Source organism: Haliotis rufescens, unplaced genomic scaffold, assembly GCF_023055435.1.
Source record: "Haliotis rufescens isolate VD_foot unplaced genomic scaffold, xgHalRufe1.0.p SCAF_16, whole genome shotgun sequence".
In the NCBI taxonomy this organism is placed as follows: Eukaryota; Metazoa; Mollusca; class Gastropoda; order Lepetellida; family Haliotidae; genus Haliotis; species Haliotis rufescens.
In genome coordinates, this window is record NW_025963846.1 from 10,885,326 (window position 1) to 10,907,505 (window position 22,180).

Here is a 22,180-nt window from a genome sequence, read left to right on the forward strand (position 1 = left end):
TAGGTACGATATTCAATGGCAGTACACACTAGAGTGGTGGTACGATATTCAATGGCAATATATAATACGATGGCAGTGGTCAGTATCAAATACAAAAATAGTGGTGATAGCAAAGGTCAGTGATAATAATATATTCACCCAGCGGCGACAGTGGTCAAGCTCCGAGATAGGGGATAGGCCTTCCTCACCACTGCTAACGTTAAGTAGTACTACATTCTTTGTCCAAATACAATGTAATGACCTTCGAACGAATCTCAACAAAAACAATGTAACACAGCTACAATCGCTGTTTAACAATAACATACACTTCCATATTACATTACCGTATTTCCTCTATTAGACGCCCGGGCTTCTATTGGAGGCCCGGTTTCTCTTAATAACCCCATTTCACTATGACCACGAATGTCCCGAATCGTCACGAAATGGAAATATTTTGTGTTCGTAAATATCCGTAGATATATCGATCCGGCGTCTATTAGAGGCCCGGCTTCTAATAGAGGAAATACGGTAGTCTTTCCGTCAACATTAAGTGAGTGGGTGGTTGGGTTTTACGTCGCCTTTAATACTATTCCAGCAATATCACGGTGTGGGACACTAACACTGGGCGTCACAATTGTACCCATGTTGGGAATCGAAACCGGGACTTCAACGTGCCTGCCGAACGCTGTAACCACCTGGCTACCATCAGCATTAAGTGAGTGAGTGGGTAATAAATGTTATATAGGCAATTTGCAGTGAGCTATATACTTTTTCCTTCACATAATAGAGGATATTTTCAACCTAATTCAATCAACGCATTTTACAAACACGCTTTGATCATGACGAGTCCCACATGCGTCGATGTGTAGCGTCATGCACTCGTAGACTCTCAGATGTCATCAAGTGGACCCATGCGTGGCGTAGCTAAATGTGAATATTTCATACATGTATAGACATGATGTGAAATCTAAATTGGAATTACGTTTTTACCTTCACTATATTGTAATCTGATGCAATATGCACTCTGGGTGTGTCATTCATCGTGACAATGCATGGCTGATGTTATTGTGACCACATTGGAAATGTTTCATGTCAGATTGAAATATAAATCCTGTCATGGTCCATACTACGATAGAAGATCTCTAATATTCTAGTTTTGCAAACAGCCCTAGATTATTAATATGCTTAGCAACAAAAGTTCTTGTGACATTAATATTTTATGCAAAGTTATGTTTTTTACCAAATCTGAATCAATTTCGGTTTGCAACAGATACAAGACTCCTGTAAGTGTTCAAATGGTTTAATTTTGCCATACTGACTACAGAAAATGCGTGATTTCATAAAAATGGTGAACATGCCAAAATGTCAATATACATATCAATAGCGTGTGTGTCCACCTCTGGTTGCGATTCAAGCGACTCATCTTCGTCTCATGGAATGGACCAGGTGTCGCACAAAGTCCTGTGGGATATCTGTCCATATCTGCTGGAGCATGTTTCGAAGTTCATGGAGTGTCTGCGGAACACGTGGTTGACGTCGAAGGCGCCGATCCATCTCATCCCACATGTGCTCGATTGGTGAGAGATCAAGAGAGCGAGACGACAAGGGGATTACATTCACGTTGTTTTGTTAAAGAGAATCCTGAACAAGTCGAGCAATATGAGGCCGGGCGTTGTCATGTTGAAAGGTAATGCCTGCGCCATGACGACGCATAAATGGTAGAACAACAGGGCCGATGATCTCGTCGCGGTAGCGCTGTCCATTGAGATTTCCCTCTACCACTGTCAAACGGGTCCTCTGTCTTGCTGTAATCTCACCCCATACCATAACGCTTCCGCCCCCGAACCGATCTTCTTCCATAAGACAATGATTGACGTAACGTTCACCCCGTAGTCGGTACACTCGAATCCGTCCATCGCTGTTGCTGAGGTGAAAACGAGACTCGTCAGTGGATAGAACTTGTCCCCACTGCATGGCCGTCTAGCGTAGACGCTGTCTGCACCACTCTAGACGTGCTTGACGGTGGTTTCCTGTCAAAATGGGACGTCTGGCGGGTCTTCTGGCGACAATCCCTGCACATCTGAGGCGACGACGTACGGTTTGTGAAGACATTCGTCAGGGATGCTCCTGCAGCCACTGTTGCTGGCTGGAATCGATTTCGTAGGTGTGTTGTTCGAATCCAGTTGTCTTGTCGATTATTGGTTACGCGTAGCCTGCCTTTCCGAGGAGGGTCTCTGACTGCATTCGTCTATTGCCAACGTTGCCACAAACACCAAATGGTGTTTCTGTGGACGGTGAATTGTCTTGCAACATCACGTTGACTCGATCCTGCTTCAAGCATACCAATGGTTCGCAGACGCTCATTTTCGGACAGTCACGGCATTTCGTAATGTTGAATAATTTTGTTGTTTTTCTGAGTGGTTGTTGTCAGCACGATGCTAAACAATGCATATGGAATCCCGTTAACGCACATGTTTTTATACCCATTCTTTGGTAGTGAAATGCATGGGGCTTGCATAAAAGTCAACTTTTGCATGGAATGGATGCTTTTCTGTAGCAGTTGCGTTTTTGTGACTTGATTCCATGCATGTACTACAATATTGAAAACCAAACTTTACTTGTTTGAAACATACACTAAAATATTGGTGTCACAGGAACTTTTGTTGTTGATTATATACATTCCTCTGTTATAAGCAAAACTTAAGAGAGAAAAATCCTCACAAATTCAAGCAAATAAACTCAGGAAACACAGTGATGAGTCAAGCAGTATGGTGCGTGGAAAGTTAAATAATCCTTTAGTGTTTAAATTATAGTCGAGAGATTAGGATCATATCAGTAAGGGTGTTCGTGTTCTTGGGCGTTGTATTCTGGTGTCCCCCGCCGTGATATTGCTGGAATATTGCTAATAACGGCGTTAAGCCATACTCACTCACGCACTCTTAGGCGTTGTGAGGTACATGTATGCTCTCATTCATCAGGTATTAAAAGTGCTAAAGTGAGTAGGTGAATAATAATTTACATCACAGTAAAAAATATTCCACCTGTGTCTTAGCTGCCTTTCAACAACTGAGTGTGGTGGATCAGACGCGCCTGTGGTTGACAGCGCCCTCTACGCGGCCAGCTACAGCCTCCCAGCCAGCAGTAAGACACACAGTGGCGGCCTGGTTGGCCTTTGGGCGAGTAATCTGACACTTGCATTACCGGCGACAGTTTTCCTAGCCTGTAACTGTGACTATTTGACTAGATGCTAGATTACCTACTGTTACGTGTCGATTCCGAAATTGAAACAATATGTTAACCCAGAAATCTGTACGTAAAATATATTAGTGTGAAACCAACAAACAACCAACAAATGGTATACAATCGACATTTGTATTACAAAATTAACTAGGTTTACAAATCAATAACAATTTCTGCACAGCAATTACAATGGCAGTGCACATTTGAGTGGCGGTACATTATTCAATGGCAGTATAAAGTGGGATTTGGCTGGTTTGTTTGTTGTTTAACGCCGCACTCAGCAATATTCCAGCTATATGACGGCGGTCTGTAAATAATCGAGTCTGGACCAGGCACTCCAGTGATTAATATCATGAGCATCGATGCTCGCAATTGGGATCGATGACATGCATCAACCAAGTCAGTGAGTCTGACCACCCGATCCCGTTAGTCGCCTTTAACGACAAGCATAGTCAGCTTTTACGGCAAGCATGGGTTGCCTTAAGAAGATGACGTTATTGCCTGATGTACAAATATCATTCAGTCGCTGTCAAAATTATGTACAGTACATTACGGTTATAACGAACTCAAAGGGACCATTAATTTTAGTTCGTTATAACCGTAGTTCGTTATATGCATATATACAGCACATACATGTGTACAGCAAATGGCCGGGACCAAAAAATATGTTCGTTAAATCTGTCAGTTCGTTATAAGTGTGTTCGTTATAAACGTAGTTTACTGTAAATGCTATCACGACTGATGAGTCAAACGCTTCGCTTGTCTGGTTTTTATTTAACGCCGCGCTCAACAATATTCCAATGAAATGGTTTGAAATGGATCTGTTGCCGTAAGCATAATCCGAAGATGCCCTTTCAAAGGCATTATTCCAATAGGTGGAAGTTTAGGTTATATGTATTGTAGACATAACGGTATCGTTTAGCTTTCTTTAATTATGAAACGTCAAGCCAAAGAGTAACTAGTCACGATAATCCGACCAAACAAATTTCATTGTGTGTAAATGGTAAAATAGCGGTGAACATAATGTGAATGGATCACTGAATAGATCAGTGACACAAAGTATTCGCCAAAAGGGTAACAGTACAAGAACGAAAACAACGATATTCAACGATACTAAAACATGCGGACGCTCTAACGGCCAGGGCCCACTTGCACAAAGCGATCTTAGTGCTAAGATGATCGTAACTCCCATACTTTAACATAGGCTTACAATAGTCGTAGCGCTAAGATCGTTTTGTGCAAGTGGGCCCAGGACAACTTAACCTCGTCGGACACAACTGCAGTTTCATATTGCGCCACAACGAAAGCCGTTCTTGTAAAGTGAATCCTGTAACTCAATTATTCAGTTGTGATGAAATGATTCTTCAACTGATTAAGACAAATTGTGGTCATCTGCATTTAATATCTGATCTTGTGAAACATTGACCTAGTAAGCGTTCCGTCATTAGCGCTGATGAAAGTAACACGTCTATTTTTTTAGACCCGCGTTCTGGTTGCATCCGTTCATTTATCATAACACTTTTTTCGTGTATAACTGTCCTTATCGTGATAACAGATTTTTGGGTTTTTTTCAAGAATAAAATGTTTTATTTGCAAATGCAGTTCTTGGCTTGACAGACCTATCTATCAGTCGTGTAGGATTTGGACGCTATGAATCAATTATTGATGATGATGTGTAGATTTATGGTCGGTTTGGGTTGACTGTATCACGAAGACGCTCGGCAATTCCTATGGGAAATTATGGAGAATCATGCTTAAAGATTGCATCTGTAGTTCTGTTGAGGAGACAAGCCTTGTTGGTGGGCACTTGGAATAGGCGGATACAAAATCGTTACCTTTAAAATGTCATCTGATACTTATTGAGCATGGAATGATTAAATGTCAGCCATTAATATTATTTTGTAGTCAGAGGGATCTATAACGTAAGCAGTATCAATCAATGAATGTTTAATGAAGCAAACGAACACATGGTCATACACGCGGAAACATCATTGAAACTTCATCCCGCTTTCTCACAAAACGAATACATTTCGGAAACGTTTTCCTTACTTATTAGCACTAGAATCTCTGCACTTGTTCACAGCAGACGTAATTCAAAATCATATATATATGTTCGTGTTGGCAAAATAAGTAAATGCGCTATCGTGTAATTGGGTTGTCTTGTCCATCAATTGTCTTTTTTGTTTACAGACCGCCGTGGCGTTGCGGCGACAAGCATCAAACGACACTTTTTTAAGTGTAACCTAACGTACATATGAAGTAAATGCTTTTATCTTACCTTTCACGTAATTGACTTGAATTCTATTGGTCAATGACGTTTTGACAATCTCTTTATTCCTCTACAGCGGTGTATACAAGAGAAAACAAAATACCCTGCCGCCATGACAACAAGAGATTTTGCCGATCTTTGTAACATCTGCAATTCAAGCTCCTTACAGTGAAACGGCGTCGCTTGACAGATGTGACACCCGTGAAGATGCGGGTTATACCTGATTTTCAGCAACCCATGTTTGTCGGAAGAGGGGAATAACAGGATCCTTGACTGCTCCTGACTCGATTATTTACGGACCGCCGACATATTGCTTGAATAGTGCGGCGTAAAACAATAGACAGACAGACTTTAGATGTACGTAATTCCCACTGCCTAAACATGAAAAAATTGAAGTCTGGAGCTCACATGACTCACAAACGTTTCGCATCTCATTGTTTAAATTGCGGTCAGTGATAAACATGGTTACAGGATAAATTAAAGACTTGTCCCTTGAGGAATATGGTTTGAAATACCCTATGTGAGGCCGTGTACCGAGCCGACAGGCAAACGGTATTCCCCGGGTGATAAGCCTACAACATGGAGTACACACATTCTATCAACCAAGGTAATTATCTAGTTAGTAAACACTTTCCACACGAATGCGTAATTTTAATTGGCGCACGATAACAAAACATTTCAAAATGTTTGTGTATTTACAAAACGTTGCCATGACATGAATTGTGAGTGTGTGATGCGTGGCTGGTTTGTTTATCAATATCTAACAACAACAAGGGCGTTTGTGTACAGAACGACGTTAAGTAGTAGGATAAGAACGCTGTTTGTCACTGTACGGACGGACTGGTTGCGAGAAGGAGAAAATACAGGTAATGCCCATACATTACTTTATTCAAATATTCTCTTTTTTTTAAATCTAAATAAATGTCATATAAACTTTGTGCTGCGATTGTCAAGATGTCCATAAAAAGCGATAAGCTGACTGTATTTATATATTCTGAGGTCGCTTTTAGGCTTCAGTATCACACGAAATGCGGTAATACCATCATTTTCCATGTACTTCTATTTTCCTGATGACACCCGTGAAGATCCGGGTGGAGAATAGGACTTCAGCAACCCATGCGACTAAAAGGCGACTATGCTTGTCGTAAGAGGCGACTAACGGGATCGGGTGGTGAGGCTCGCTGACTTGGTTGATCCATGTCATCGATCCCAATTGCGTGGATCAATACTCATGATATCAATCACTGGATTGTCTGGTCGAGAGTCGATTATTTGCAGACCGCCGTAATATAGCTGGAATATTGCGGAGTGCGACGTTAAACAATAAACCAAACCAAATCCTGATGAATGGCTATCGAATTTTCTTTACACCTTTTTCGCAAAATATGTTTAATTCGTTTTTGTCTCTTGATTTGAACTATACATTGCGAACACTGCATTTAAAAATACATGTATATACAAGGATTTTAATTGAATCCATAATCCATTTCTAGAATCAGCAGCGACCATGGCAGAATTAACGGGTACGTAAACCATCAAATTGAATCATTTGAATAAAGATGCACTTTTCAGTTCCAAACAAGTTCAGTGGTAATTCCTCCAAATAATTGAAATTAATGTTTTAGTATGAGTGAGGGAATTGGGTTGAACGCCGCTTTGAACACTATTACATATATAACTGCGTGTCAGCTGAATATGGTTCGAAAGCTCGAAGTGATGCAGGTTTCAGACATCTGCCACTTTGGTGAAACTCATAAGCACGGGAATGGTGCTGCCAGACCTAGAAACATAATCGGGGCAAACCGGGATTCGAACCCACAATCATAGGTTTTTTGCTTGCCCAAGGAATTCAGCTGGACAGCGAAATGTGGGGCCGTATTTTAGTATGACACCAGCTAATTGGCAATATGCGCTATATATGTAGGCAGACGCATTAACAACCACATTTAAAAACATGAGCATGGTTGAATTATACTATTCATTCCGCTTTAGCTAACCTTATAGCAAAGGATGGCGTTTGGCTAACTTGAACCGCATCTTCAGATGTTTCTGTAGACAGAAAGAAATATATGATTATACGACACTTCTCCCACAGTCTCCCCTCCCTCGTTGACTGAGCTAAGAGCCTTGTCTGATCAAGAACATTTGGAATGTACAGAAGAGGAACTCGTCACTGTTCAAGGTAAATTGACCTGCCCTCGATACAGCAGTTGGAAGATGAACACGAATGCGTGGTTATACTAGTGAATATATATTGCATGTCATAATTATAAACACATTCTAAACATTGTATGATGCATTGTTAACCCTCGCACGAAAACGTTTTACTGGGGATATTGGACACAAGTGTGACTAAATTTCAGTTGTCTGTAGGGTATCCGGCACACTTTAACCGCCGAACAAGTCTTTGTGCAACTGTTTAATCCTATCAGACAAGCGGTGCACAACTTCCTTTTGCTATTCAGGGGATCTTTGTTGAATGTTCAGATTATGTCGTGTCTGAAGCAATAACATGTTGGACTTACGTTCAAATGAGGGTTCATTTTGCGGGTCATAATTTTTAAACCATTCAATATTTCTTTATGCAACTGTTCAAGCACATCATATGTCATGCATCATACAACCGTTTTCGGATTCTTGGTTATATTAGATCGCCAGAAATCTCTGCTTGTTGTGAGAGGCGGATAAATGTATCGGGTGGCAAGACTTGTTTACTTGGTTGATTGTGCGACAGAGTGCTGTGTTGCTCATTATGGAGTGTATATTCATAACAAACAGCGCATCAAATACCAATTCAGGAATTGTTTAATTCATTTTATATTGTGTTACGGAATTATGATTTTAAGTCAGATTTTTTAAAATATATATGTGACACGGCTATCAAGTTCTTTCCGCCTCTACTATTTTGCTATTGTCTCTAGGAAGGGAACCATTTGGTTAGTAATCAATCATAACGTCATTTGTACTCACAAGCCAGAGTATAAACCGTTTTGGATTAATGAGATATATGAATGATTGTTTTGAATTTATACACATATTTGAAAGGACGTGTTATATCGATGGCTTTGTCTTCGTGTTGTTTTATCTCTATCTGAATGTTATAAGATAAATTGACTTCAAAAAATGGCCATGGAAAATTCATATAAATCGTGTGCACATATTCACGATAGTGTTGATGGTTTGTGTAGCTTTCTGGAAGTCTGTAGATATAAGGCTAAGTAATCTGTCCCTAATGGCCCAAGTCACTCACCAGGGATGAATCATCAAACAAATCGTTATAAGTATCAAACCACCTACATAGGAAAAGGAAGGTGGTGCGTTTGGTGGTGCGACTGCACGTAGTTGGTCATTGCTTAACTAGCCTGGGCTGGCCATTTAGTAGACTAAGTAGACTAAGTGTGTATGTGAGTATCAAACCTAGTCCTGCGTTAATTCTTATATGCGTGAGCAGCATTACGTGGGTGTCTATGCTAGGCATTAGAGTTGAGTTGAGTTGGGTTTAACGCCGCTTTTAACAGTATTCCAGTTATATCGCGGCGTGTCAGCTTAATGTGGGAGGAAAGCCTGAAGTGATGCAGGTCACAGACGTTTACCACTTCGGTGAAACCACCGAGCACGGGTATGGTGCTATCTCCCCTGTTGTAAGAGTACCCCATACTGCCATGCTAGTCAAGGGCGGATCCAGCATTTGTAAAAGGGAGGGGTCCAAAATATCAAAATCCTGTCTCAGATAATTTTACTGCCTACAACATACTGCATTTGGTTTACAAAAGGGGGTTCCGGACCCTCTGAACCCCCCTCTGGATCCGCCTATGCTAGGTACGTCTCCGGTTCACACTGGCGACATGGAACGACAATGTGTATGTACAGGGCCTCCCTAAGAAACACAAGACCAAGCTGTCACCTCTGATATGAAACACTGAGAAAGCATCAAGTGTAGCCTCAGCAGTTTGACAGTCCACGGAATTTGGAAGATATGACTATTCAAATGATTCAGTGTTGTAATACATGATGATTTACTTGACAGAATGTTTCAATTACACGATGAATGCGTACGCGGCTATATGGAAGATACCTGAGCCTCGTCTTGAAGTGAAATATCCACGAACCACCGGCCAGATGCCAACAGGGGCAGACAATCCATACAATGCTTGGTAAGGCCAAATGAGTGAATAATCCTGACATTGCTACCTACACGTACAGTTACTACCGGAGAAATGATTGTGTTCGGTCGCTATCATTTTAGACATGTGTTAATCAATCCACCAATGACGATGTAAGTCGTATGTTTAACTTTACATCTTGACTGGGGTAAACTTACAGCTTTTTAGAGGACAATTGCAATTTTGTTTACCTCAACCAAAGGTCATGTTAAACCTATGAAGTTAAATGCTGCTTATCATGTCGACTGTTACTCAAATTCGGCAAGTAATGACAAATATACTTGAGGTAATGATAGCAAAGTATATACCATGTATTACGTGAATATATGTCTTTGTTATATTCAAAAACATTTGTAAGATCTCTGAGCGACGATTAGGCAAACATATATTTGGCCACCTAACTGCGGGCTTAAAGTCAATGTAAGAGAGTTGTTTTTAACGCCGCTCTGAACAATATCTTAGTGATGACATGTCTTGTTAGCTGGACGTGGAATGGCGGAGTTGGGTTTAATGCCGCTCTGAATAATGTCTCAGTTGGAGCATGGCGTGTCAGCTGGACGTGGGGTCCAGGGTCTTTGTCGTTTTGTAAGGAACACGGATATAGTGCTGACAGCCCATGGATCATAATCGGGGTCAATGTGGGGTTCTAATATTTGAGCATGAGCACGTTCTTGACCAACGGGGTTTTCATAGGAGATGGTTAAAAGGTCTTCTTGGGCCAAGGGCTTGGTATACGGAAGTAACCATCTTACAAGTTAAAGAAAGAAAGTTTTCTTTACTTTAAAAATTAACATTTCCAGCAAGTTAAAAAGGTCCCTTTTCTTACCTCGGCCTACGCTTATTTTCAACACAGGTTTGTCAAGTGTGAAGTGCAAAGAGCGGAGTCGGGTGCTCTGAAGGACAAGATAATTGGTATCTCCGATAACATCGCTCTGGCTGAGATCGCCATGAACCCTTCAGCTCTGTTGGGAGACTATGTCCCTGAGTACGATGCTACTGTGGTCACCAGAATTCTCAGTGAAGGTAACTCCCCATTCATACAATAGCCATGCAAACGACAGTAACTTACTTTTCAATTTAGTGAGTGAATGAGATCAAACGTATGACCTCGTCAGCAGTATGTCAGCAAAGGCTTAATGAAATTTACCTTTTTGTAACATGAAACAACGTTTATGGACATGCTTGTGATCAAAAGCAAGGAATATACTAGTATTCACACTGAGTGAGTTAGTAGTGTAACGCCGAACAGTATTTGAGTTTTATATTTTTCATTATTCCACGTAAAATTTCGCTTCGGAAAGAACAAGTTATATCTCGTGTGAGATATCGCTGCAATTAACACAGTGACGTCACAATCAGATGACATCACTAATCTCTCTGCTGGTTAGCTTTTATTTTCACGCCCAAAACATTAGAATTTATTATTGTTTACAACCTGGAAAAGTTGGAAGAATGATTTTGGACGGTAAATAGAATCACACCCGGGTATCTTCCAAGCTCGAATATATCAAGACGCGTTGATAAAAGTAAAGTTATCCTCGGCAAACCTCAGCTACTTGTAACTTTAATCGCATCGTCTTGATAATTATATTTGACACTCGGGTGAAATTCTCTGTGTATCCGCAGCGTGTCAATCTAATGGTGACAAAAAGATCCGGTGTTTCCGGTTGACCACTTTGGTGAAACCCTCGAGAACGTGTGCTGAAACACCAAGGATTTCATACGAACCCAAGATCAGTGGTTCCAGCTACGTCCTGAGTAACACTTATTGTGCTGTACACACATGTATACGCTAGACTTAGATAAATAAATACCATTTTCCATACATGTGTAAATGCTGAACGAAACTGAAAATAAAATTATCAAAGTTCAATTGCATCCACATTTATCTATGACACTTTGCCCAATGTGTGTTGTCATGCTTTGTCAATCATCTACGCTGGCTGCTGATGACCTTGTTATTTTCTCCAGGTGGCGAGATAACAGGGAAGACTGCGAACAGTTCTACCAGTGGTAGTGGGGTTGTTGAAAACCCACACGATACAACCCGTTTGGCCGGTACCGCTGATTCAGGTGGCGCTGCACTGGTAAGATGATATAGGGACATTCCCCACCAAACAAACATCCTAGCTTGTGGGAGTAAGTGAGTTTGTTTGTTTGCACCGCTTTAGCCAAGCAGTGAGAACGCTTTGACCACCACTAGGTTACATCACTGCGACCAGGCTCTGATGTGCTGAGCCTGAGATTCCATGGTAGAAGTATGGGAGGAATACCGGAATATTATTATTTTTATCATGCACTATCATTACTAAATACGATTATTACATACACTCTTAAAAAAACCCAGAAGCGCACAGGTGGATATTAAGTATTTTTATTGTACCTTATATATTTAATTTCATAGATACAAATATGAAATTTTGGAGCACGATAGTCACATGATGTCGTTGTACAAAGGCATTGAAAACTGTTCATTGTCATGTCACATAATGCCACAAGGTTGCTCTAAACTCAGTATCTCGTGTGACCTCCCCGGGCAGCAATCACGGCTCTGCATCTCCTCGGCACTGACTGGATAAGTGTACGAATTCTGTCCTGCGGAACTCTGCGCCATTCTGCTTGGCCAGTTGTGGTAGTGTCTGCGACGTGTTTTGACGCACCGTTTGTCGAATATCATGTCACCAACATTTTCCAATAACATATATCCAATTTATATACCGGACTTTTTGTGTAGTCAGGTTCAATGAACTACATGTACATACTACCTGTGCGTTTCTTTTTTTGAGGAGTTTATATTTGTGACCCGTGAAGATCCGGGTACAGAATAGGTCTTCAGCAATCCATGCTTGCCTTTTAAGGCGACTATGTTTATCGTAAGAGGCGACTAAAGGGATTGGGTGGTCAGGCTCGCTGACATGGTTGATGCATGTCATCGTATCCAAATTGCGTAGATCGATGCTAATGACGTCAATCACTGGATTGTCTGGGGCAGACTTGATTATTTACAGACCGCCGTCATATAGCTGGAATATTTCTGAGTACGGCGTTAACCAACAAACAAACTAACATATATATGTATAAATCCTTGCTTTTGTCCTATTTTGATGTAGGTGTCTGGTGGCCAGCTTGACATGGCTGTGGGGTTAGATCACGGAGGGTCACTTCGTATTGCCTCCAGCTGGACGGGGATTGTCGGACTCAAACCTACCTATGGGCTGGTCCCTTACACAGGGATAATAGCAGCCGAGGTGACGTTAGACCACGTGGGACCCATGGCGAAAACAGTCGGTGATTGTGCAGCTCTTCTCGAGGTTTGTTTGTTCCTAGTTCATTTTGCGTAAACAGCCAAACGATATACAATATTGCTTTGACACTGTAGCTCACCTGGTTACAAAGAAAATATTAGTTTTTAACCAGCATAACATGTCAAAAGCAGCTTCTGTTGTCACCATTAATATTTTGATGTAGTCTATTCATTGTGACACGGGTGGGCCAGTCGTCTAAGGCGCCGCGATTCGCTGTGCAGTGTTGCGTCCCTTGGCCACGCCAGAAACCTATGATTGTGGGTTCGAATCCCGGTTCGCCCCGATTATGTTTCTAGGTTTGTCAGCACCATACCCGTGCTCGTGGGTTTCACCGAACTGGTAAACGTCTGAGACCTGCATCACTTCGGGCTTTCCTCCCACATTAGGCTGACACGCCGCGATATAACTGGAATACTGTTAAAAGCGGCGTTAAACCCAACTCACTCACTCACTCACTCACGCACTCATTATGACATAGATTAGACCTTACATATTAGCAGACACCAGCAAACTTTATTGGTGGATTGAACATTCGTAGGTGAAGTAAATTAAATATGTGGATTGCGCAGCTAAGGATTCCACAAACACATCTTCGACCTCTGCGTAACTACAGCTACAGATAGATATCAAAATGATATTATATACATAGATTGCATCATATGAACACGAGTATATAGCTCCCACTCCAATGGATAATATTGAACTACCGCAAACACTGACACTTCATTTTCAACATCAACTCCAGGTTCTCTCTGGAACAGATAACAACCTGGATCCACGCCAACCAACAACACTGAAGTCCGTGAACTACTCTCGAGAGGTACGTGCAACCATTACTATTGTTCCTCTTGGTTCTGAGAACATTCCTAGGAACCATGGAAACCTACATGAGCCACGTAAACTGATTCCTGATTCCCAAATCTATCAGTATTAATTTATATTATATCCTTATCGCGAACACCTGGTGTCATCACTGTCTTTCAGTGATCCTTTCATATATTGTTTACAGCTATTTTGCCTTTTACTCCGAAATGTTTCGTCAGATAATCGAGACTAGGTATCCTCTCGCAATGACGGTTTATATTTACAACGGCTGAGTTTGCTATGGTATTGCAAAGTAGATCAAAATATGTTAATACCAGTAAACAAAGAAGTAGTCTCATGATGCAGTACTTAATATAATGAAACTAAAATATGTGTTATCACAGTTAGAGGAGTCTGTTGATGATCGCCGTATCGGGCTACTGAAAGAAGGATTTGACCTTGCGGATGAGGAGGTGGCCAAAATAGTCATGAAAGCTGCCATGAAACTGAAAACAGACGCCGCCGAGGTTGACAGTGTGTCAGTACCAGAACACGTACACGGTATGCGTTTCGAAACAGTCTATTTTGGGCTCGTGTATTAGTGAATGAGTGAGTATGGTTTTACGCCGCTTTTAGCAATATTCCAGCAACATCACGGCGGGGGACACCAGAAATAGGCTTCACACATTGTACCCATGAGGGGAATCGAACCCGGGCCTTCGGATTAACTAGTAAACTCTTTAAGTACTAGGCTACCCCACCGCCCCTCGTGCATTAGTAACACGCAGGGATATAAATAACTAAAGTCAACATTAAATTCGCGTACATGTACACACACAGAGCCATGTTATTGCAAAGCATAAGCCATTATTACCATAATTATTTTTTTTTTTATCTATTTTACATCTTCAAGGTCGGGCTATCTGGGGAAGCATATTTCTACAAGGATCAATCAAGACACTGACCCAAGGAAAAGGCATGTAAAATTAACCTGGTGTGAAAAACGTGCAGCTGTTTTGCTTATATGTGAGTCATTCCTATTTCTCTGTTCAGACTAACAGAGAAAGGCCATTGCACAATAGACTAGTATAACATACTTCAAAATGAAAATACAGGTATGTTTTATTGGTGAAAGTTAGTCAATAAAGGATCAGAATAACGTGATAGAATCTCAACATTGAGTATTTTAATTACGTTTATAGTTTAATTTGTATTTGAATGGGAATAAGATGGATGTTCATTCGTAGAACATGTAATGTAAAATGCTCTTCCACGGGCAGCTTTTCAGTGTGTGCATCTGTCAACTCAGGTATAGGGGACGGCTTCAAGGGGTATTACCCAGGCAGTCTCCATGATGCCTTGACTGCAACCCTTGGGAAAGAATCCGGAAAACTCCCTTCCACGTCAAAGGCTGTGTACCTTACTGCGAAGTATGTCAACCAGGAAACCAGCAACAGGTTTTACTGCAAGGCCCAGAATCTAAGTCTGAAACTGAAGGCAGCGTACGACAGGGCCTTTGAGAAGTATGACGTCCTCGTTATGCCGACCGTGCCCTTCATTGCACCTACATACACCGACCTGCCCAATATGACAGCAGGTACGATTACCAGAGAGTGAGGGAATGAATATTGTTTTAATAGTGTTTGTTTTATGTTCAACGCAACCGTACAAACGCAATGGTCAAGGTGCATGTATACCGTGGCGGCCTGTACATGGGCGACACACGCCAATGGGGGTAATAAGCAATCATTCAGGTCATACATTTTTTTAGTCGGTTCTTTTGACAAGCATGAGATACTGGGGATACCAAGTCAAGATGTAGACAAATGTGGGTTAGCCGATCACATTAAAAAGCATCAGTTCACATAATTTCTTTCAAAAGTGGAAGGCGTCATCCACAATTATTTTCAAGACATCATGATCCGCAAACAATAATATCAGTGGAATAATAGTCGAGAATTAACAAATCAGTGGGAAACACAAATTATATTCCCCAACTGGATTCACGGGTTTTCTTCCACACGCAGTACATCCCCAACAACCCCCCAACCCAAGCCCAAATTATTGTATTGATGGAGATGTGGTTCAATCACGTGCACATTATTACAGTGAGTGAGTGAGTGAGTATGGTTTTCCGCCGCTTTTAGCAATATTCCAGCAATATCACGGCGGGGGACACCAGAAATGGGCTTCACACATTGTACCCATGTCGGGAATCGAACCCGGGTCTTCGGCGTGACGAGCGAATGCTTTAACCACTAGGCTACCCGACCGCCCCCACACATTATTACACTTTGGCCTAAACGTCTAAAGTGACATAATTCGCTGTGCGGAGGTTGCGTCCCTTCATCTTGCCCGATTCTCAGATTTGTCAGCACCATACCCATGGGTTTGACAATAGTGGTCTGAGAACGCCCTAAGGCACGTGGTGATGTAAATATATTACTATTAAAAGTGATATTAAACCCAAGCTCACGCACCGTTATTACTCATTCGTACATTTGGATACCCTAGTCTTCAAACACCCTCGAGACCAGCGAAGATCCGGGGTAGAATAGGTCTTCAGCAACCCATGCCTGCCGTAAAAGGTGACTATGCTTGTCGTAAGAGGCGACTAACGGGATGGGGTGGTCAGGCTCGCTGACTTGGTTGATGCATGTCATCGTATCCCAATTGTGTGGATCGATGCTCATGATGTCAATCACTGGCTTGTCTGGTCCAGACTCTATTATTTACAGACCGCTGTCATGTAGCTGGAATATTGTTGAGTGCGGCGTTTAACAAAAAAAACCCCCAAAAAACAAAGACCCTCGAATCCGGATATGAGAAAATTATTTGTGGATCGCCCTCGTTTCCCGATCTGAAATTAGATTCGTCGTTGTCAGTCAGTGACGAATAAAATGACATTGACGCATGTTTCAGGTGACTACTTCAACGGCATGGAGATGGTGAGCAACACGTCTCCTTTCAACTGCACTGGTCACCCTGCTCTGACCATCAACGCTGGGACCATCGATGGCCTACCTGTTGGCATGATGTTGGTTGGGCGCCATTTTGATGAAAAGCTGCTGTTACGAATCGCAAAGAAGTTCGAGGGGGTCCGAGATCCGAAGGAAGAAGATATGGAAACACCACCCAATGAGGCTTAGACACTGGGGTCTTTGCAGTAGGATACTTCAGGCATTCGATACACACAACAGATATGGATTTCAGTTTTGAAAGTTGCCTGCCAAAATTCAACATAGCACGACGATTGTGATAACAAAAATCAAATTGACATTGCGTTTTAGTCATGCATCTTGCCATTTCTGAATGTCTGTTTCAATTTGGTGCACCTTTACATTAATTGTATGTGTTTGTTATTTAACAACGTTCAGTCCAAGAACTTTACTCGTATTATCCAATCAAAGCAACATCGCATCTGTAGTATCACAGTTGACTTAGACACATACATGAAATTTAAAAAAAAAATTTAAATCTTAAAACACGACAGCCAAATAACTTTCTGTTCGTAAAAGGGAACATACATTTAAGAAAACTCTTTATGATGTTGTTTTTTTTTATAACGCCGCACTCAGCAATATTCCAGCTATATGACGGCGGTCTGTAAGTTATCGAGTCTGGACCAGACAATCCACTTAATGATGTATGCACATGTATGTACACTTTGTTATGAAATATTAACTGCATGGTTGTAAAATGATTGACATGTCATAATCTGCATACTCTCCATAGCTATGCGACGGTAAGTTAAAACTCACTCACTCTACATTTATGACTTACTCACTTTAAGCTTTTACTCAACGCCACAAGTACAACCATAGATGATGTTGCATCTCTATCTTCAAACGGTCAGCACAACGTGTCAAAAATGAAAGTAAATGTATAAGGTTTAATGCTTAGAAAACAATACAATGTATGTGATCATGAAATGCTAGACTTCCTCATAACATCTATGACACTTGTTCACAGGCTATTTAGGCAAGTAGTAAGCACCAGTTGTGTTTCCCTACTTTCTGATCAGTTTGTTTATGCATACGAATCGGAAACACAGTTCGGATTGGCGAGATCAAAAGTAGGGAATTTAGCCAAGAGGTTTGGTTAAGCTACAGGTATATCGGTGATCGGATATCGTTCAATAATGGTCAGCTAGCGACACCCCCTTCCACGGATTAACCCACCTGGGCAAGAATTAAAGGCTACCATCATACCAGTGAATCCTCCCCATCTGTTTCATATTTAGTTCCCAACGGATTGATACACTGATACAGGGCGACATGGACTTGTTGTACGACAATCGGTATCTGGCCCCTAGAGGTGCGCGGAGAATTTGTAAAAAAATTCTATCTGCTCCCGTCGTTGAGCAATTAAGATGTACGTGATTTGAAGCTTCTGTTTTTCACGGTATCCCGTAAAAGGAGATTAGCTGAATGTAGTCGCACGTGTCATTGCATTTTGTCGCGTTGTCATACCTCGTATCAATGACTGTAAAACAATGCACGAGAAAGCTGATACTCGGCCCTATTTTAATGTGTAAACAAAAATAGTCCGTCGTGTCTGGTAACCAGGTTAGATAAAAAACCATGAGGGCGTGTTACCTCAATTTAATTTACATAAAAATGTTTTGATAGCAATGCAACCGGTATGATTCCCAATCTATATCAAATGGCATAGTCACGTATTGCATATTGCCGTGGTGCTGAATCTAATGAGTCACACAATCCCAGAGACGAAAATGCTTCAAAGGTTTCGGATTATCCAGCAGCTTCCTGCAATGTGGTTTTTGACCACATTGGTGGCACCGTCTTCCCAGACCATGGTTCTGTCATGGATGGACAATGTTCATGTAGGGTCTTGCAATATTTGTTTGGGTTTTTATGACATTATTTCTGGTAAGGGGGAAGCGCAAAAACATTTTCCCAGAAAGTGCTTGGAAAATATACTTATGTATCAGTCTGTTGAAAAAAAATTCCTTTTGCCTGGCACAAAAGACATGCTGTTGGAAGGTGTGTTTATTTTTACAACACTGTTAGGCTAATTTCTGGTTTAATGTGTTTTGTCCCCTTAATATGTTGTCTTAATGAAGTTGGAGATATGTATGTTTAATCTAGTGTGACGTACACCTTTAATTCTAACCACTTTTGTTTACAGGAAAGCTGAAGCATGCCCGAGCAAAGCACATCAATTATTGCATAAATACTAACCTTATACCAGCCAAAGCACTGACCCGTCCTCGCCTTTAGTCAAAATTATACAGCTGTTCACACATTGTGTCAGGGTTTTGTGTACAAAGAGGAAAAATTACATTTGTGGATCTGTCCCAAGACAATAAAAATGCGCTGTCAGTTCACTCTGTAATCTTGTTGTTTTCCTTCCAGAGAGTGAGTGAGTAAGTATGGATTTACGCCGCCTTTAGCAATATTCTAGCAATATCACGGCGGGGGACACCAGAAATGGGCTCCACACATTGTACTATTGTCGGGAATCGAACCCGGGTCTTCGGCCTAACGAGCGACATTGGTACAATGTGTGAAGCCCATATCCGATGTCCCCCGCCGTGATATTGCTGGAATATTGCTAAAAGCGGCGTAAAACCATACTCACTCACTCACTCCTCCAGAGAATTGTTATTGTAGTTCTAAATGTTAATAGTATGACATAATAAAAATAACGTGTTGGTAACAAAAGGTTTTGAACTATAATCTATCAAAATCATCAATAAAAACCGGAATGCGAGAGCGATGTTGATTTTTTTAGATTTCCGTTTTTAAACTGAAAAGATGGAAAATGTTCAGCGGTGCTCTGGTGCGAGTGCGTTCATGCGGGCTATATTTCTCTAAGAAGGTGAATATAGGTAATCCTCCCATACTTCACCTCTACTTGGCAAGGTGCTAGACAGTGAGTCACATTGTTATGCACTGAATAATGGGAAGGATGACAAAAATAATAACAGATAATTGGTTTAAAGGGAATAGTAAACCTATTTAGAAGAAGAAAGGTAACCACATAGATCCCAACTCGTAAATACATATAACAATTTTAAGTTGTTTGTGAAAGCGTTTTGCAAGTATATTAATCACAAGATTTACAGAGTTTTTAGAATCAAATACTATTTTAACTCCAGCTCAAGGCCTCTCCGTTACCAATAACATATTTGTCCTACAAAAATTTGTGGAAATAATGATATTTTCAAATACAAATATACTGTGACTTCGTAGACGTCACAAAAGTGTTTTTTATATCATATGGATAGCGTGTCTGTAGCACAATATGGTTAAATGGGATGTTAATTGAATAATTCTTACTCTTGTTAACAATATATACCACAGCATTAAATCCACTGTCATGTTTAACTATTGAATGGCATGTTATTTTCCTTGTAACATTGGTGTGAGACAAGGTGAACGTCTCTCTCCATTACTATTCTCCCTTTTCATTAATTATCACGAATCTGGAGTATAAGGAAGACAATGACATAATGTTCTGGCTACAGTTTATATTATGCTATATGCAGAAGACGCTGTTCTGTTTAGTTATGACCGAGTGGAGTTGCCAAAATCACTGGATGCATTTCATGAATTTTGTACTTTGTGGAAACTAGATGTGAATCTTTAAAACCAAAGAAATTATTTTTGAAAATGGTCTCACTAAAAATACTAATTATAAATTATCATTCACGTTTGCTAAACAACCTATGGAGATTGTTGATAAATATACATATCTTGGGATAAAACTGCATAGAAACGGGAGATTCACAACAGCAATAAAAATGTCAGTGGGGATTTGAAAAGTACATCTAAAACTTCTGAAAATTGCAGTCTTCTTTACTCAACACCAAATTTCGTGGTCTACGGGGAATTTGGAAGAGTGCCCTTGTATATCAAAATTTATAAACGCGTTATCATATTTTGGCATAAATTGCAACAACGACAAATTAACAAAAACAATTATACCAGTTTATCACTGTTAATGGAACCCGTATTGCTGATAAACTTCCATGGATTTATTTGGTAGAAAACATTCTTAAGGATTGTGGACTTACTGAATTGTTTGATAACCCGTATGTATGTTCTACACAATGGCCGGCGTCAAAGAAGAGGAAATACTTAAAGATCACTATCTGCAAACTGGCGCAGCTCTATTATGGAAAGTACTGCAAACGATGGTTGGTGGGTTTTCGAGTAATCAACTGAATTGAATTGCATTATTAAGCAAGACTCAATAATGAACATTGTACCAAATTATATACAGTAGGTGAAGGGCTAACAGTAAAACCAATTTGCATACGCTAGAGAGATTGACATAAGTAGGCTGAAAAACAAAACCAGCAGGATGCTATTGTCACAACATGATGGACAGGGCCCTGTTCCACAAAGCCACCTTAGCGCTAAGGTGATCGTAACTCCCATACTTTAACACAAGCTTACGATAGTCGTAGCGCCAAGATAGCTTTGTGGAACGTTGCCCAGGATGGTATGAAGTAGATGTGATCTCTTTTGTGTGATTGATGGCGAATCTGAACTGTTTCTGCTAGATATCGTGCCTATCACGCGCTTGTATGGTGTTACATTAGTTCGTTTGTCATTTAACTGGGACCTAGGTTCTTTCCATTCACAATATACATGCATGTTTCTGTTTTGTTAAATTAATACTTTGTCATGAAACTGGGATAAAGGTTCTTTCCATTCACAATATACATGCATGTTTCTGTTTTGTTAAATTAATACTTTGTCATGAAACTGGGATAAAGGTTCTTTCCATTCACAATATACACGCATGTTTCTGTTTTGTTAAATTAATACTTTGTCATGAAACTGGGATATAGGTTCTTTCCATTCACAATATACACGCATGTTTCTGTTTTGGTAAATTAATACTTTGTCATGAAACTGGGATATAGGTTCTTTCCATTCACAATATACATGCATGTTTCTGTTTTGTTAAATTAATACTTTGTCATGAAACTGGGACCTAGGTTCTTTCCATTCACAATATACATGCATGTTTCTGTTTTGTTAAATTAATACTTTGTCATGAAACTGGGATATAGGTTCTTTGCATTCACAATATACATGCATGTTTCTGTTTTGGTAAATTAATACTTTGTCATGAAACTGGGATAAAGGTTCTTTCCATTCACAATATACATGCATGTTTCTGTTTTGTTAAATTAATACTTTGTCATGAAACTGGGATATAGGTTCTTTGCATTCACAATATACATGCATGTTTCTGTTTTGGTAAATTAATACTTTGTCATGAAACTGGGATAAAGGTTCTTTCCATTCACAATATACATGCATGTTTCTGTTTTGGTAAATTAATACTTTGTCATGAAACTGGGATATAGGTTCTTTGCATTCACAATATACATGCATGTTTCTGTTTTGTTAAATTAATTCTTTGTCATGAAACTGGGA

General features: G+C 40.5%; 1 protein-coding gene across 1 annotated transcript; it reads left to right on the top strand.

Moving 5' to 3' along the window:
• Positions 1-6,239: 6,239 nt before the first annotated feature.
• On the top strand, positions 6,240-19,110 carry LOC124134835 (amidase-like). The gene is made up of 12 exons (XM_046499897.2): positions 6,240-6,354; positions 6,982-7,011; positions 7,584-7,670; positions 9,516-9,642; positions 10,505-10,674; positions 11,623-11,738; positions 12,762-12,962; positions 13,702-13,776; positions 14,165-14,321; positions 14,674-14,736; positions 15,070-15,357; positions 16,683-19,110. The coding sequence occupies exons 2-12, from the start codon at positions 6,996-6,998 to the stop codon at positions 16,907-16,909; spliced, it is 1,527 nt and encodes a 508-aa protein (XP_046355853.1). The 5' UTR covers positions 6,240-6,354; positions 6,982-6,995; the 3' UTR covers positions 16,910-19,110.
• The last annotated feature ends 3,070 nt before the right edge of the window (positions 19,111-22,180 follow it).